At 37.4% G+C, this 19,434-nt stretch overlaps 1 protein-coding gene across 4 annotated transcripts in view; it reads right to left on the reverse strand.

Annotated features, from left to right (window-relative positions):
- The window catches only part of Tmem45a (transmembrane protein 45A), a 77,284-nt gene that overhangs the window by 3,524 nt on the left and 54,326 nt on the right, over positions 1–19,434 (reverse strand). For 2 of the 4 annotated variants that reach the window (XM_090332599.1, XM_090332596.1), the window contains 5 exons: positions 16,241–16,433; positions 14,297–14,503; positions 11,993–12,177; positions 3,568–3,713; positions 1,559–1,866 (listed from right to left, as the gene is read on the reverse strand). In XM_090332599.1, coding sequence (XP_090188725.1) covers positions 1,734–1,866; positions 3,568–3,713; positions 11,993–12,177; positions 14,297–14,503; positions 16,241–16,430 — 861 coding nt within the window. In that variant the 5' untranslated portion in view covers positions 16,431–16,433 and the 3' untranslated portion in view covers positions 1,559–1,733. Of the gene's footprint in view, positions 1–1,558; positions 1,867–3,567; positions 3,714–11,992; positions 12,178–14,296; positions 14,504–16,240; positions 16,434–19,434 lie in introns of those variants that run through there. The other 2 variants (XM_090332604.1, XM_090332613.1) reach the window with 2 other exon arrangements.

Here is a 19,434-nt window from a genome sequence, read left to right on the forward strand (position 1 = left end):
TCCTTAGCCTTCCAAGATACTGTCCTTATGAAAGGCTCATATGCTGGGTCAAGTTAAACCTGGCAGCATTAAAATGATTTCCCAATTTGTTTATCCACATGACACGACTTCAGTACATGTAAAACAAAATTTGTTGATTTCATTCCTTTAGACTTTGGGGGAAAATAACAGGAATCACAGGTACAAATTAACTGTTAATATAGAACTCAATGGCTTCCCAGACCTTCTCTCTGTGTTGTATCTACAGCCAGCCTCCTGAGGCACATTCAGATACCTTTACCAGGTTTTATCTGCAACTGGATCTTCTTGGTTTTATATGTGCAAAAATAAGTCCTGGCACAGACTGAAAGATGGGTTATAAAACAAACATACAAATAATTGCCAGTTACTACAAGAGTTCCAATTCAAGGCATATCTATGCTTTTGCTTTCATATGTTCTCCTCACTAATAAGAAAAAGAGAAGAGCTGGCATAATGATTCCCCCTTTAGGAAACTTCCGTAAGCCTAGAATCTGGATTTCTCTATTGTGTTCTTTTAGTGGCCCAAATGAATCATTGCTGAAAAGCCCCTCTAGATTGTGTACTATCCCCTAACCCTAGAGAGGGACTAGTGAAATGGTCCAGTGCCACTCCTGAGTTTAAATATGGTATACTAACACAGGTCATGAAATTTTGAGTAAACAGGAGTCACCTATGAATTGTTATAATCAAGATAAAGGGCATGGACTAGGCTTAGGCAGTAATGCAACCACTATTACAGAAATCAACATTATTTTTCAGGTATTTGGGAGGTAATAGTTTTATAATCTAGTTGTGTTTGCATGGCGATTTTTCTACTATGTCAAACAAGTTTTGATACAATGTTCTGATAATTTGTCACTGTGAGTGGTTAATGCAAAATACGCTGTGGTCAAACCCTAACCAACAGAATTCCAAAACTCCTTTGCCTGAAATTGAAGACTGACTTATTCAGCTATGTGTAATCATACTAGAAAGGAATACTATGATGGCATTTGAAGCTATTGCTTTTGTTTATAGTTCAGAAAAATTAAAGTCCTCTCTATCTGTTCCAGAGCAATCTGAGAATAAAACCAAAAGGCATACAAAATATAATTTCTGGGCTGAGAGTTTGGCCTAATGGTAGAGTGCTTGCCTAGCATGCACAAAGACCTGGGTTCGATTTGTAGGTATCACTCATATACATAGAAAAAGGCTGGACGTGGTGCTAAGGCTCAAGTGGTAGAGCTCTAGCCTTTAGAAAATCCAAGGACAGTGCTCAGGCCTTGAGCTCAAGCCCAGGTCTGGCAAAAAAAAAATAGGATTTCCAAATACAGCCTATATTTTAGTTGCTTTATAACATAGATCTCTTGAAACATGGAAAAGTGTTTATTGAATGTTTTGTGTACCAGAAGATGGGGGCAATTTTTAAAAAGGGGAAACAACCTAGCTATCACATGGAACTAACACATGTATTAGTTGCAACTGTTAATTACAGTTTTCTGAATGACTGGTAGAGAACAAAATGCTCTTCAAACTTAGAGAAAAAAACCCCAAAACTCTAAGAAACCACAGACATTTTCAGTGAGTAGATGGGTATTTAATGTCATTGTGGCAGGTAGAAGGAAGTTCCTGGTCAAAGAGATAAAAATGACAGGTTGTATTGCTAGGAAGAGGTTGAAAAATAAAAATGACATTTCTGGTTTCTAGAGAACTCTAAGTGAGTAAGAGGCTCATTAGGCATCTGAAGATTTTTGAAATAGGAAGAGAGAGTAGTCTTCTTTTGGATCTCCAGGGAAACTGCAACAAATTCTGGCACTGTTCCTGGAGAGTGTCCAGCCCCTAAGGAGACGAGGCCCAGATTTTAGCCTAGAACAACAGTGGAAGAAGTCAAGTTTCACTCAGGGGCAAAGTCGGCTTTAAGGAGCTCATGCACATGCTTTCAAGAAATGCACTATCAGACAATTAGAAGATAGAATTTCTGAGCATTGAAAGGGACATACTCTGGAAGCAAGCAATTACACGCCAAAGTAGGCTCACCCATAGCCTGAGACACCTGGGAGCTAGATGAGGGAATAGCTCATTTTGTTTGAGCCTCAGTTGCAGAGTTGCTTCCATATTAAAGGTACAAGTAAGCACAAAACAGGAGGTACAATGTAGAGTCCATGTTTGCACAGTGGAAAGCTTCTTCCAGAAGAAGATGAACCCCTATAAGGCCTAGGAACAGCTGTAGCATATTAAGAATCTAGCGAACCTTCTAGATATATAGTGCCAACTGCAGCAATTACCATCTATAGATTAATATTCAAATAAACTAAAATTAATATGATACTCAGTTGACGCCCATGCTAAACACAGGCTACAGCACACCCCAGTTATTGACATTTTAATCAGAAATGCTGTCAGAAAGATTGGATGCTGGGGCCGGGAGTTTGGCCTAGTGGTTAAAGTGCTTGTCTAGCATGCATGAAGACCCGGGTTCGATTCCTTGGTACCACATACATAGAAAAAAGCCAGAAGTGGTGCTGAGGCTCAAGTGGTAGAGCTCTAGCCTTGAGAAAATCCAAGGACAGTGCTCAGGCCCTGAGCTCAAGCCCAGGACTGGCAAAAAAAAAAAAAAAAAAAAGAAAGAAAGAAAGATTGGATGCTGGGGCCTTCATGCCTAGAAACTGAGATGAACCAATTTCATTGCTGTTTGGCATTCCTTCCTTGGCAAGAACCATTATCTCCTTTTTTCATTCCTACTCATCTTTCAAGCTGTGACATGACTTGAAATTATAAGGGCCCTACCCTGGACTACTCCAGTGCTTCTTTCTTCTAATATTACATTTATAGCACTATGATTTAATTATCTATCTTTTTAATTTAGTCATAAATATATACTAAAGTGGCAGAGAAGGGAGAGAAGGAAGATAACAAAAAAACCCCATAACAGTTACATTTTTCTTGTGTTCTTATTATATCTTAAGCAGTTTTTAAGTACCCGATCTCATTTTGGTCCAACTATCAATCCTATTTACACTGAATGAACAATGAAACTGAGATGTATGGAAGAGTTAAGTAATTGGGTTCACGTCATAGAAATAATGAATAGCAAAGCTAGGAATACATATTGTCATCAGTCTGTTTGTATTGTTCCTCAGATGTTCACGGAATGCTGTAATAAGATTCTTGTAAAAGAAAATGTCATTCAACTGTTGGAATTAATAGAGCCAATCTCCAAATAATCAGGCACTAAGTTATAATGAGTTGATCAAAAACTGGCTCCCAATTTAAAGTGTTACAGTTGAAGCATGAGTTTGTGTGAAAATATAGAGGCAGAAGACAGTGTATTAACAGATGATGCATGGGCCAGAGGCACATCAAAACCACTATTGAAACCCTCAAATACTCTTTTTACTGGTAATTTCTGAGTCTACAGAGAGGTTTTTGTTATGCTTCCCCATCTTGTATGAAGCAATAAAGTTTCCTTTTAAGTTTTAAGCTGAACATCACACACACACACACACACACACACACACACACACACAATAGAATGGAAACCTTTTATGAACAAAACCATTAACTTACCAGGTAACAAAAATACAATTCACTCCAATGATCATATAGGCCAATGCATAATGCCAACAAAAGCATATGGTGAGAAACATACGGTTGCCATGATCATTCAGATCCCATTTAGGACTTCCACTGAGGGGATAGAGGACAAAACCAATCTGAAATGTAAGCAAAAAGTACACATTAAAATAACCCATCATCTTCCCAAAGGTGGTACATTTCAAAACACTTGCCAATGATGAAGACTCCATATCTCATATCCATAGGTAAAGCAGGTTTTTCTCTCTGTTTAAGTAAATATATGCAGTATCTGCCAAACTTCATATTTATTTGTATTATTAGTATGTATCAATATACTATATAATATAAAATGGATATATTATATACATTAATACATAATATAATATATATTCTATACACATGTGTGGAACAATATAACAGACTGATGAAAATAAGTATTCCTAGCTTTGTTTATTATTTATATATATATGTATATATGTATATATATATATATCAGTGTACGTGTGTGGGTATATACATGTATATTCATTGTTCCTGAGGCTTGAACTCAGGACCTAGGCACTGACTCCAAAGCTTGTTTTGGATGGGTTCCCTCTAGTTGGAAAAATAACTACCGTGTATATCCTTTCATAAATGTACACTAAATGCCAAATGACACATATATCACACACTTATCAGCCTTTATAACGGCAAGAAGGAGATGTCATTATCTTTCATGGTACAAAGATGACTGGAATTCAGTCATTTCTTCCTCAGTATTCAAAACAGCTGAATAACTACAACAGGATTCTCTGGCTCCAAAATTTTTGTTTTTTTTCTTCTAACTTATGCTGTTGTTCACCATAGAGTCTTCTTTGACATATTTCCTGCTTGACGTAGCATGAGAAGAGGTCAGTTTGCATCACCTCAGCAGTTCTGGTAAGGTTTGAACAATGAACTAAGGTGCATTAATTCCCATACATTGATACCCTTTCACCTGTCTTGGTCCCCATTTCCCTCTCCCCCACCCCCACCCCTCATCTTGTTTTCCCCCGTTCCCTATCCAATTTCAAATAACCAAATACAAATATATCTGATATATCAGGTAACAAAGTTAGATACTGTAACAATATGAGATAACCAAGGGACAGCAAAAGAGATGAGAGATAACATAGTACATTAATGACAACAATCATTCATTATATGGCTTATGTTTCTATATCCTAAAGATCCTTTAAAACTTTTTTATCTTTACTCTTTTTCATTGGAAAAAGGGATACTTTGAGCTGGCAAGGTGGCTCATGCCTGTAATCCTAACTACTCAGGAGGCTGAGATCTGAGGATGACAGTTTAAAGCTAATCCTGACTCTTCTCTCCAATTAACCACTAGAAAACCGGAAGAGGTGTTGTGGACCAAGTAGGGTGGTAGCCTTGAGCTGAAGAGCTCAGGGACAGCACCCCAGCCCAGAGTTCAAGTCCAACGACTGACAAAAAAAAAATCTTGTTATATCTTGTATGCCACCAACACCTGTTTTAATTCGTCTAAGTAAGCTTCATCAGTATCACATTTCAATAAGAAATAATGATATGATCTTTGTATAGTTTGATAATGTAAGTTTCATGTTGCTCCATATCTTATTATGGAGCAACATGTGTTTTAATTCTACAAGTCTGAGCAAGTGTTTGAGCTATCATTTCATGCAACTGCTACTTAAAAGGACCCCTTTTTCCATGTTAGAATAAAACTTCATTTTTCTAAAAGGTAAAAAAGGTTTCATTTAGTTTGATCTGAAGAGATAACCAGTCAAAGAAAAAATACTTGGGCTAGGGAGGTAAGTAAAGAATAACAAGAAGCCGGGCTGGGAGTTTGGCCTAGTGGTAGCGTGCTTGCCTAGCATGCACAAAGACCCAGGTTCGATTCCTTGGTACCATATACGTAGAAAAAAAGCCGGAAATAATGCTGAGGCTCAAGTGGTAGATCTCTAGACTTGAGAAAGTCCAAGGACAGTGCTCAGGCCTGAGCTTAAGCCCAAGACTGGCAAAAAAAAAAAGAAGAATAACAAGAAGCCAAGATTACAGGAACAGCTTCCTTATTCCCTGACTGCCTCTATCTCCTTCTTGAAAGAGAATGAGAGAGGGCTTAGAACAAAGTACAAGTTTGATCTTGAAATATTCAACACAGAGACAGAAGAAAAACCTGAGTCGAGGACAAAAGAGACATGATGACTTTTCTTTTCTAAATGGTATAATATGAATAAGTTATTAAGAAAGCTGTTGGGGCTGGGAGTTTGGCCTAGTGGTTAAAGTGCTTGCCTAGCATGCATGAAGACCCAGGTTCGATTCCTCGGTACCACATACATAGAAAAAAGCCGGAAATAGTGCTGAGGTTCAAGTGGTAGAGCTCTAGCCTTGAGAAAGTCCAAGGACAGTGCTCAGGCCCTGAGCTCAAGACCAGGACTGGCAAAAAAAAAAAAAGAAAGTTGTTATGTGTCTGAATTGGTGACATCTTCCTATGTAGTCCACGCTGACTTCTTTCACAGTCCTCCAGCCTCAGTCTCCAGAGTGCTGGTATACAGGCGTATACTATTACACTCCATATAAAAACATTATTAGACATAATAAGGCTCAGGGGGGAAAAAAACCTGTTTTTACAGGTTTGGAGGGCAATTTTCCTTCTGTGTACGTATTATACAATCATTTAAATTGAATTATTAAGAAAAGCCAGTCTGAGTTGGGTATCAGTGGCTCATGCTTGTAGATGGAAATTCCTCACTTATCATAGGAGTTACACTCTCGAGACCACTCACTGCAATAGTTAAAAATCCTCATTATATAGTAGTAGCAGCATTATATTTGTATTATTATTTATATACAGCTTAAGGTTTTATAAATGTTGCCCACTTTCCTATAAACCTTTCCTATTCTCTTATGAACCTTAATTAACATCTTATTTTATATTGCTTTAATGTTTTTCTATTGTTTAGGCAAAAATCATTAAAATAATAAATATTATATCAATACCTATACCAAATACTTCAAAATCCCACAATATAGCAAAAACTCCATAATACAGGGCTGGGAGCAAAGCCTAGTGGTAGAGTGTTTGCCTACCATGCACAAAGACCATGCACATACTGGAAGTGGTATTGTGGCTCAAGTGGCAAAGTGCTAGCCTTGAGCACTGTCCAAGGACAGTGCCCAGGCCCTAAGTTCAACCCCCAGGGCTGGTAAAAAAAAAAGCCTCCACAATACAGAATTAGATAGCTAGATACCTACCTACCTACATACAGATAGTTCTTTTTTAAAACCTGCAATATAGTGAAGACACAATAAATGAACCATTATATAGTGAGGGAAAACTGTAATCTTAGCTACTCAGGAAGCTGAGATCTGAGGACTGTGGTTCAAAACCAGGCCAGAGAAGAAAGTCTGTGAAGTTTTCATCTCCAATTAACCACCAGGAAAAAAGCTCAGAGACAATGCCCAGTTGAAGCTCCAAGACTGACAAAAATATAAAAACAAAATAAAATAGCCAGTCTGAGCATTTGCTTCCTTCCATTTACATCTCCTACTCACCTGGCTCCAGAAAGTCAACTGAGTCATTAGGTTATCTGCACATAATTGATGCACTATTACTAGTCATGTAGAGATACATTGTAAAAGAAAGGTTTCAGAGAAATATAACTGCAGAGCTTTTGTATGGCAAAGGACATAGCTAGTAAACTAATCAGGAAGCCTACAGAGTGGGAGAAGATCTTCACCAACCAAACAACGGACAAAGGCCTCATATCTAAAATATATCAACAACTCAAAAAATTGAATCACTCCAAAACTAACCTCCAAAGTAACAACCATCCCATTAAAAAATGGGCCAAAGACTTAAAGAGAGTCTTCTCTGAAGAAGAAACAAAAATGGCCTATAGACACATGAAGAAATGCTCAACATCTCTGGTCATAAAAGAAATGCAAATCAAAACAACTCTAAGATTCCACCTCACTCCAGTTAGAATGGCCAGGATCAGGAAAACGAATGACAACAGATGCTGGAGGGGATGTGGCCAGGAGGGATCACTACTACACTGTTGGTGGGAGTGCAAACTCGTTCAACCACTATGGAAAGCAGTGTGGCAGTGCCTCAAAAGGCTAAACATAGAACTCCCCTATGACCCAGCAATTCCACTACTTGGCATTTACCCAACCACCCAGAAACAAGGACATACTAAACCCACTAGCACAACAATGTTCATTGCAGCACTATTTACCATAGCAAAGATATGGAACCAACCCAGATGTCCCTCAGTTGATGAGTGGATCAACAAGTTGTGGTATTTGTACACAATGGAATTCTATGCTGCTGTCAGAAAGAATGACATCGCCCCATTTGTTAGGAAATGGAAAGACTTAGAAAAAATTATATTAAGTGAAGTAAGCCAGACTCAAAGGAACTTAGGCTCAATGGTTTCCCTCATTCGTCATAATCAGTAGAAACCTTGGGCTCTACTAGCTGAGATTTGCAATACAGCAAAATCTTGATACATAAGGCCATATAATGTAAAGCTAATTGAAAGGACCTCCAGGATATTGAAACAAAAGCCATATAATGAATGATTGTTTTCCTTAATATACTATGTTGTCTCTCATCTCCTTTGCTGTCCCTTGGTTATCTCATATTGGTATAGTATCTCACTTTGTTATCTGATATATTGAATTTATTTGTATTTGGATATTTGAAATTTGATAGGGAAGGGGGGAAAACCAAAACGGGTGGGGGGTGTTGGGGGGGAGGGAAACGGGTACCAAGACACGTGAAAGGGTATCAATGTATGTGAATTAATGCACCTTCTATCTGGCAAATATCATGTAACCCTTTTACTAATTACAATAAAAAAATTAAAAAAAAAAGAACAGGTCGTTAAGAGGGCTAACCAGTCACTTCCCATAAGTGTGTTTGCCTTGCTAGCAAATGTTTGATTTTTCTTTGTTTCCAGACAGTATTCAGGATGACTGCGAGATGAAAAGCTTCCAAATAACTACCGATGGACGTCCCAAAATATTAACTTCACAACAATTCCTTAGAAAAGCTTTAAGGGAAATAAAAGCATTATTTCTCAATTTTGGCTGTGAGTTTTAGTCTTCTACCTATAGATAACTCAGTTTTCAGCACTACTTGTTAATGAAGTTATTTTTCATTTTGTTGTCCACTTTCTCAAGAAACATATGGAAGTCTTGCTTGGGATTATTCTGGATCTTCTGTTCTAATATATTTGTCTGCATGTCTATTTTGCACCAGTAGCATGCTGTTTTTGTTACAATGGCTCTGCAGTATCATTTGAAGTCCATTATTGGGATACCTCCAGCACTACTTATTTTGTTCAAGATTTCTTTGGTGATCCAGGACCTTTTGTGCTTCCACATAAATTTTAAGATTGATTTTTCTGTCTCTGAAGAATAGGAGATGGGATTTTAATGGGGACTGAATAAATTTGTGGATCTCCATTGGCAGTTACATCTATAAATGCATATCAGATTATGATTTAAGTCTCAGATGCTCATGGATTGGAATTAATACTTTTGGAACTTATCCAGGTTAGAGAGTTGCCATAAAAATTTAAAGATTAGCCAGGCGCAGCTCACACCATAATCCCCTACTCAGGAGGCTGAGATCTGAGGTTCAAAACTAGCCCAAGTATGGAAGTCCTTGAGACTCTTATCTCCAATTAACTACTAATAAAACAAAGTGGTGTTGTGGCTCAAGGGGTAGGGCAGTAGCCTTGAGCTGAAGAGCTCAAGGACAGCGCTCTGGCCCAGCATCCAAGCCTCATGACCGACAAAAAAAAAAAAAAAAAGAAAGAAAGAAAGAAAAAGAAAGAAAGAAAGAGACATTGTAGGGGTTGGAGTTAGACAAATTCAGTTTTAGTTTTTATCTAGTACTGATTATGCTTGAGAAAGTAACTTTTCTCTTTGAATTTTCCTACAGTAAATTAGAAATGTAGTACCTAACTTCTGAGTTGGCATATAAGAACACAGCAAAATAAGATATACAGCAGCCAGAAGTTTGGCTTAGTAGTAGAGTGCTTGCCTAGCATGCACGAAGACCCGGGTTCCATTCCACGGTACCACATACATAGAAAAAGCTGGAAATGGTACTGTGGCTCAAGGGGTAGAGCTCTCAGGCCATGAGTTCAAGAACCAGGACTGGCAAAAAAAAAAAAGAAAAGAAAAACATATGTATAAAAATCTAGTGTAGTCGAATTTATAGTGAGGCCTTGTGTCCCTAAATCCTCAATTTTCTTCCTATATACAGTTCCATAATTCAATCCACAAAACTCAACAGAAGCTAATTATGAAAGTAAATTTAAAAAATTGCTTTGTAAAATAAACCTCAAACAAGATAGGGTATGTTCAGGATGGTATGGCTAAAAACCTGTGTGAAGTTATTTCCTTACTCTTTAATTTTTGTTTTTCCTTGGTTTATTCCCTGTTGTCACTGTATTTGATTTTTGTGCCCTGTGTCTTGTATATGCATTTATCTGAATTGGGGAAGGAAAGAGGAACGATAAAATGCTGAGACACAGGACAAAGGGTAAACCGATGCAACAGTTATACTCACAAGACAATATGTTGGAAATGTTTACAACTGGGGGTGGGGAGGTAAAGTGGGAGAAAAATGAGGGAGAAGGAAACAATATTTGATAAGAAATGTACTCATTACCTTACATACATAACTGTAACCCCCTGTACATCACCTTAACACTGCTGGTGGGATTGTAAACTAGTTCAGCCACTCTGGAAAGCAGTGTGGAGGTTTCTTAAAGAACTGAAAATAGACCTTCCCTACGATCCTACCATACCACTTCTGAACATCATAACCCAAGATATGATAAGGACACCTGCTCAGCTATGTTCATCTCTGCACTATTCACCATAGCCAGGTGATGGAAACAATCCAGATGCCCTACTGCAGATGAATGGATACAGAAAATGTGATATATATATATATACACACATATATGTATGTATGTATATACACATACACACACACACAATGGAATTCTACATTGCTAACATACAAGATAAAATAATGGCATTTGCAGGGAAGTGGATGAATCTAGAGCGAATCTTGTTGAGTGAGACAAGTCAAGACCAAAGGAACAAAAGGCACATGGTATCCTTAATATGTGGCTATTAAATCCAAAGAGTACAAGAGCGAGGACTCAAAAGTTGCATACCCAATGCTATGGACATGGTACTAGACATATAACACAACTACATAGACATAAAAATTTATGACTCTATAGACATAATGTTTTTATTACATAGATTATTATGTATCTGTGACATACAAACCCTCAGCCTAATTTTGATTATGTTCTAAAATCTAAGTGCCAGTTAATTGTATATAGAGATTCCCTTCTTGAACACTTGTTTGTTAAACATGTCATTTGAAATATGATGTAAAAATCAATGTTAATAAATTCTTTAATAAAAAAATCTAGTTTAATAGCCCCAAATGTTATTTCTCAATAAATAACAGTTTCTTCTCTTTCTTGGCTTCCATATGTTTCTAGTGTCTCCTACCCATTCGGCTATTAAGCTTCTTCAGGTAAAATACTGTAACCATATGAGATAACCAAGGGACAGGAAAAGAGATGAGAGATAATATAGTACATTAAGGACAACAATCACCCATTATATGGCTTTTGTTTCTATATGCGTGGAGGTCCTTTCATTTAGTGTCATACTATATGGCCTTATGTATCTAGGTTTTATTCTATTGTAAATCTCTGCTAGGAGAGCCCAAGGTTTCTACTGATAATGACAAATGAAGGAAACCACTGAGCCTATGTTCCTTTGAGTCTGGCTTACTTCACTTAATATGATTTTTTTTCTAAGTTTTTTCTTTTCCTTACAAATGGGCTGATGTCATTTTCTTTCTGACAGCAGCATAGAATTCCATTGTGTATAAATACCACATCTGATATATTGTATATATGCTTATTTGGTTATTTGAAAGCAGATAGGGAAGGGGTAAAAACAAGATGAGGGGTGGGGGTAAGGGAGAGAAATGGGGACCAAGACATGAGAAAGACATGTTTGTGAAGTAATGCACCTTCTATCTGGTGAATATAATGTAACCTTTCTATATTAATTACAATGAAAAATATATGAAAAAATGGGGAAAAAAAAGCTTCTTTAGGGTTAGGAACTGCTTCCAACTAAAGCCATAACTAAGATGTCCTACAGGGACAGTCAGTTGTATGATCAAGATGTGAACAACCTGCTTCCTCCAGCTACTTTGAACATGTCCCCAACAAGGCCTCTGGCCTAAGTGAAGGACAGCCAGCATCTGTGAGAGGACTTTTGACAAAAGCCTCAGGAGTCAAGTTAAAATGCACCATCAAATAAGGAGAGAAGCCACAGATAGGCCCCAACCTACCTGCCAGAACCAGGTCCCTTGTAGTAGAAAGAGGCTTGTGCTGAGAAGCTCGAGCAATACGTTACTCCGAGTGAGGAACTCCAGGAAAGTAACCAGTCCTGTCAACATAACAACCAAGACCAGCATCTGGTGTACAAAGATGTCCAGCATTTCTCGGCCATGAGTGTGGTTGTAAAAGATAAAACCTAATAGTGGGAAGAGAATAATTTGTCTTTTTTTTCTCCATAAAATCACATGCTAAAAAAGAAACAATGTTGGATAGATATTAAGGGGATTAAAAAAACTGGGGGTAGAGGTGGATGTATGAGAACTAGAGATGAAAACACTTAATAGTTTTATACACAGTAGAATTCTATGCTGCCATCAGAAAGGACAACATCATCCCATCTGTAAGGAAATGGACAGACTTGGAAAAAAAATCATATGAAGTTAAGTAAGCCAGACCCAAAAGAACATAGGCTCAATGGTTTCCCTCATTTGTCATAATCAGTAGAAACCTTGGGCTCTTCTAGCAGAGGTTTACAATAGGGAAAACCTAGATACGTAAGGCCATATAGTATGACACTAAATGAAAGGACCTCCAGGATATGGAAACAAGAGCCATATAATGTGCAATTGTTGTTCTTAATGTACTATGTCATTTCTCTTCTCTTTGGTTGTCCCTTGGTTATTCTCATATTGTTACAGTATCTTACCTTGTTGTCTGGTATATTATATATATATATTTTTATGATTGTTTGAAATAGGAAAGGGAAGGGGGGAAAACAAGATGAGGGGAGGGGGTCGGGGGAGGGAAATGGGGACAAAAACATGAGATGTTTTTCACATACACAATGTATGTGAAGTAATGCACATTCTATCTGGTGAATATAACTGTAACCCCTCTATTAATTATAATAAAAAAAGAATAAAAAAGAAAATGCTTAATAGTTTTCAGATTTGCCACCAGAGGTGCAATATTTTAAATACTGTTAGAAAGTCACTTTTAAATATGTATATTTCAGATTTTCTGTGCTAACAGATTACATACAATTCACTTACTTTCAATAAATTGGCAATTGATCATTGAAGGAGGAATTCATAATATAAACAGTAAAATTTGTCTTCAGCTGAGTTTTTGAAGGGAATTTTTTAATGACAAGGTAGAGTTATGTTTTAGGAGATTCTTTGGGTACTATATGAAGAAAGACATTTAAAGATATATTGTACTTCAGAACACCTTGTTTTCTTGAATTATTTAGTGGTTAAAAAAGCTTTTTTAACCAATTTTTTCTGCAAATATTTATTTTAAGCTGCAAATATTTCTTACATGCAAATATTTCTTAGGCACTTTTAAGCAGTAATATTTTATCTGAGTGGATGTTCATTTATACATCCTGATAATTCAAACTGTTACTTAATCTCACCCTGGAAGAAAAATAAACTTTAGTTTTGAAACTTTAAAAAAAAAATCAGACACTACCCATTGCTTCTGTCTCAACACACTTTCTTCACCAAATTGCATACATATTGCATCTTCATTGTTTTCATTTAGATAAAGTGGAAAGGGCACACTTGAAAAGGATGGTAACACCCCCAGAGCCTGAGACTTTGCTATCTAGCCCTTGATCTCAAAGGGGGACAGATGTAGGACAATGAAAGTCTCCTCCCCCTCTGTTGCGAGGACTGTGTCCTGATCACTGGGGACTTTGCAGTGCTGAAATCAATCCATTTCTCATGAGTATAATAAAGGGAAACAAAAATCGTTAATCATGCTGTGTCTTCAATCCCCTTCCCACAACAATCTGGAAGACCAACCAAATGAAACTTTTTGTTTTCATTAACCTCTCAAGATGAGGGATCTCATATTTTTATGAACATATTGGACCCTACTTATCACATATTGGGACTGTTTTGTATGGCAGAATTCTGAAAGCTAGCAAACAAATGGTGGAGCATGTTCTGCTCTGAGTAAGCTGCACATTCCAGTGCTCCATGGCTCAGACGTCTGTTTTCATTGTCAAAAGTGAAAATGATACTAGCCAGTACAAAGCACGTGAGCAGCAGGCATTGCTGATTATGAGGGGGACAACAAAAGCACACTGAGCAATTTGTGCTTGCCCAGTTCTACTAAATAAGTTGGTAGGGAAGGAAAACATTTGGCATCCTGCCTAAGACATCCAAATCTTTCATCATGGCCCAGATATATGGTCTTATCAATCAAGAGTGCACCTTGACCCAAAGATACATGATTGTAAAGGGCTACACAAATCCCATCAATAGAGAAAATTACAGGAGAAAACTAAAAACATCACTCATACTTACCCTCCACAAACAAGGCATTTGACATCATTAACTTCACTAAGGAGCCTGGAATTGAATTAATGGTAGAACATACGATTTTAGCAACACCCAGCAGTCCAAAGAAGAAATACATGGTACAGTGATGCCAACCATTGAGCTGATTCCACTGGCCTTCTTTATATAAGATCAGGGATGGTCCTCCATTAAGAAACTGTTCCCCACCTATGCCTGTAGAGAAAGACATCAGTTTTATCAATCCTCTCCATAAATTCTTCTGGTATTTGTGAATATGCAGGATGGTTTATTCATTACCTAATACAATCTACTGTCCTCTTACAGACTGATTCCTTTTTCTGGACCATTCCCTAAGAGTCTGGTACAAAAACATCAGATATCTTTTAGAAGCTCAGATGCTGTCTGTGGGTAACAAATTTTAGTCAAAACAATCAGATAACCCATTGAGTCAAACAATTATCTCAAATCATCAATGATTATAATGTTAGTTCCACTCTCTATCATAATTACTAAAGTAAATCTTGAATAATTTGGGGCTTTGAATTCAGGAGATCAGTCTATAGAGGATATATATATATATATATATATATATATATATATATATATATATGGTAGCTGACACATAACAAGGATTTGTCCTTAGTTCCCATCAAATAAGCTAGGAGTTTAGGCTTTTCTCAGTGCAGAATAACTGAGAAAACACAAACATATAAAGCATATGATCTAGTCAGTCATACAAACAATTTAGCTTCCTTAGAGATGATACCTAGCTTATTAACCTATTGTATCAGGTAAGGAAGTTCCTTTCTTTGGAAATAGTTGCTGTGGAATTTATCTTATTTTATTTTTATATCTTGTCTGTAATGCACTTGAACTCAGGGCCTGGGTGCTGTGCCTAAGCTCTTTTGCTCAAGGCTACTGCTCTGCCACTTTGAGCTACAGTGCCATTTCTAGTTTTCTATTGGTTAATTGAAAGTCTCACAGACTTTCCTGCCCGGGCTAGCTTTGAACCATGATCCTTACATATTAGCCTCATGAGTATTTAGGATTACAAGCGTGAGCCACCAGTGCCCAGCTTTGTTCTGTAATTTAATGGCCAAAGATCTATCTCTGTAAATAAAACATAAAAAAGCCTAATGTAAATATGGGAAATTTACAAAGAAGAGGCTTCAGTGGAACACTAAAAATACACAATACATGAGGAGAATTTTCAGAGGTAATGAAATTCTTTAGAAGTTGTCTGCCTCACCTGCTCTACCAGGTCAGAAAGAAAAAGATACGTGCATGAGGTAAGTTCTTCTCAACTCTGACCTCTCTACAGCCTGTCTGCCATGGTTTAGAAGAAAAGCATTCCCACAATTGCTTCAACATTTTGGGTGTTATGTGGAAAGGGGTTTCTAACAGGGTTTATGCTTCAAAGAACAGAACAGTTGTTATGGAGAGTGTTCCAGAGTGTGAACCTAATTCACCTTGCCTGAATGGGCACATTTAGTACTATGACTAAGTGCTAGGGAGTGTGCTTTCCTAACACATTGAATCAGAAGGCAATTACAATTCGAACATTATTAATACTTTGTTTTTGTTTTTGTGCCAGTCCTGGGGCTTGAACTCAGAGCCTGGGTGCTATCCCTGAGATTCTTTTGCTTAAGGTGAACGCTCTACCACTTAGCCACAAAACCACCTCCAAGTTTTTCTGAGTAGTTTATTAGAGTTTCTGGATGTTCTTCCCCAGACTGGCTTCAAACTGTGATCCTCAGATCTCAGTCTCCTGAGTAGCTAGTATTATAGGTATAAACAACCAGTGCCTGGTTGAGACAAATTTTTAATTTGTTCATTTTAACATAGCTTCATAGTTCATTTTAACATAGCTTAATTTCATGTTGATGCATGAAAATTTGCTCATGAAAATTCTCAAAAGGAGAAAAGAAAGCACAAGAATGATCCACTCACCACTCAGAGCCATAAGGACTATTATAATTCCCTCCACAAGTTCTACTCGTTGGAATGATATTTTGGAGCTAGGATAGCAGGTCCGCTTTTGCTTTTTGGAGACATACTTCAGAATATATTTGATACTCCACCAAAGACCCATGAGAAAAAAGTAAGTTCCAGGAAGGGCATGACCTCTGAAACTTCCCATGACCTACAAAAATAAGAATTTGCATTAGATAGGTATTTCATTTCTGGAGCCTGGCCAAAATGTCCTTTATCCTCGTAGAGTGTATTATCTTTTGCGAACCCCATCGATCTCATTCCAATGTCAAGAATGACAAGAAAAAAAAAGGTGCCATTCATTGAATATTTATCATGAATATTTATCATGACGAAAACTTTTTTCCACTGAGGTGCAAGATTAAAATAAGTAAAATGACTTTCCAATGTTTCATTATTACTTAGTAAAAAAAAAAAAATTCTCGGGCCTGGAGTTAGCCTGGTGGTAAAGTGCTTGCCTAGCATGCACAAATACCCAGATTTGATTCCTCTGTACTACATACATAGAAAATAAAAAGCCAGAAGTGGTGCTGTGGCTCAAGTGGTAAAGCTCTAGCCTTGAGAAAGCCCAAGGACAGTGCTCAGGCACTGAGTTTAAGCCCTGAGACTGGAAAAAATTCTTATTTTTAATACAGAGCTCAAAATGATTTTTTTTTTGTCAGTCGAGGGGCTTCAAGTCTGGGGCTGGGTGCCGTTCCTGAGCTCTTCAGCTCAAGGCTATCATCATCACTCTACCTCTTGAGCCACAACCCCACTTCCAGTTTTCTGGTGTTTAATTGGAGATGAGTCTCAAGGACTTTCGTGCCTGGGTTGGCACCATGATCCTCAGATGTCAGCCTCCTAAGTGAATAGCTAGGATTATAGGTGCGAGCCACCAGAGATTGGCTAAAAATGATTTCTTATAAAGGCAGGCTGCACTTCACCATGCACTTGCTCCTTAAGCATATTTAAAAGGAACATAACATGAAATTTTGTCATCTATGTTTAAAGTTTGAAATGACATGAAATTGTAATTGTGTATGTGTATTTATGTGTACACACACATGTGCTAGACTTTGGGCATGAAATCAAGGCCTGGGTACTATACTTGAGTTTCTTTGTTTAAGGTTTGCATTCTCCCACTTGAGCCACAACTTTACTTCTGATTTTTTTTTTTTGATGATTCACTGGAGATAAGAATCCCAGAAGCTTTCCTGCCTGGGCTGGCTTCAAACTGTGATCCTCAGATCTCTGCCTCCTGAGTAGCTAGGATTATAGAAGTGAACCACCAGTGCCCAGTTCCCTGCACATTTTTAACGTAGATAGGTCTCAAAGGAAGAAGTGTTTCAGAAACCATTAGTGCTCCACTTTTTCCCAGCCCTCCTCCAGTTGGATTAGAATTGGGTTTTTAACTCTGTCTGATGGGCTGATATGGAACAGGCTCAAGGCTGAGGCAGTTCAGTTCCTTTATCTCTCTCTTCCTCTGCTTTGGCAACCACGGCATGGCATTGAGAATTGAGGGTAGGCGACCAGTTCGCTTCACATTATGAAAGAAATAATTCCTTAAATCACTGAAACTTTGAATTTTATTTAAAAAGGGGGTAAGTCCTACTTAGCCAGAAGTCATTCATATTGCAAATTTTGTTTCTGCTATTGCCACATGGAGGAAAGTCACCTATGACTAATAAGCACAAACATATCTTTCACTTCTTGTCAGTGATATAGAGAAACTGGTTTTGAATTACATATGCTCTTAATTATTCAAAGAGTCCTTTGTTCAAATATTTTGTGCCATTAGGTTGATTTAGGTAGATTTATGCCTGCTCAAGAAAAAGGATTTCAGAATTCTACCTGACCCAGCAGATTTCATTCATGAGCACTGGCTCTTCTCAGTCTAGGTGATAACTCTTTAGCTAATTTCTTCTAATAGATAGAGAAGTTCTAGAGGAACTGTGAAGTTGATAATGAAATGGGCAATCTGTCCCCAGTCAAGACTCCAGATGCTCATTTCAGTGCATTTTTGAATCATTCAAATCATTTTTGAATCTTACTATCAAACCTGATACATGTAGATCCTGGTATATCCTTTGGGTGTACTTGAGCCTATTTCCCTAACTCTTGTGAGTTTTTAATTAATTAAAGGAGGAGATGTAGGTATGAATGATGCCCGGAGTATTTGCTCTGGTTAATTATCCTAACTGCCCTACTTACCACAGTGTGGTAGAATCCATTTTTTGTTTGGTTTAGGTTACTACAGGAGATTGGAAAGATTTCCACATGGAATTAGAAAATACATCAAGACTGTAAATACTTTCAACTTTTTGGAAAACAATTTGGCAGGATTTAAAGATCATTCACAATTTGAATTTCTTGGTATAGGAAACTAACTTGGAAGATTTGTCCAAAAAATATTCCTGGAAGTACAGCTAACAAATCTTTTTATTTACATTGATGTCTATAGCTAAAGTTATATGTAGATCTATGTAGGGAGAGTGAGCGAGTGAGGGAGCAAGCGAGAGAGAGAGAGAGAGAGAGAGAGAGAGAGAGAGAGAGAGAGAGAGAGAGAGAGAGAGAGAGAGAGAGAGAGAGAGAGAGAGAAAGAGAGAGAGAGAGAGAGAGATCCAACATTAGAAGAATGATTAAATAAGTGATGCAACTGCTAAAAATAAAATTTTCAAATAACTTAAATGACAGAGGATATATTAAGTGAAAAGAATAGGATAAAAATCAAGGAGTAGAGTCTTAAGGCCACAGTACGTATGAGTGAATGCCAAGTTGACCTTTTATTAGCAACATGATGTTTGGAAGTTACTTAATCTTCATTGCCTCAAATTCCTCTTTTGTAAAGTAGGACCAATTACAGTAGCTATTGCATATAATTAAATTGAGTTATTCCAACGCAAATAATCTATTCAATAGCCATGCTATCCTCAACTACCAGAGTAAAAGTAGAAACAAATGAACAACTGTACTTAGATACTAACTATGGAAAGGTAAACATTTTCTTTACTAGTCATTTGACAATTATTTGTGTGTTTCTTATAATATTTCTACTTCTAATGTCTCAGAGAGTTACTGGGATCTTCTTTGGTCATATTTAGCAATTTAACTAATCACGTACTTCCAGAAAGTAACTTTTTCCCCGTTACCTGTTTGGTTCACAAAACTGTCAT

The sequence above is a fragment of the Megascapheus bottae genome, chromosome 1, assembly GCF_031878675.1.
Source record: "Megascapheus bottae isolate mThoBot1 chromosome 1, mThoBot2.hap1, whole genome shotgun sequence".
In the NCBI taxonomy this organism is placed as follows: Eukaryota; Metazoa; Chordata; class Mammalia; order Rodentia; family Geomyidae; genus Megascapheus; species Megascapheus bottae.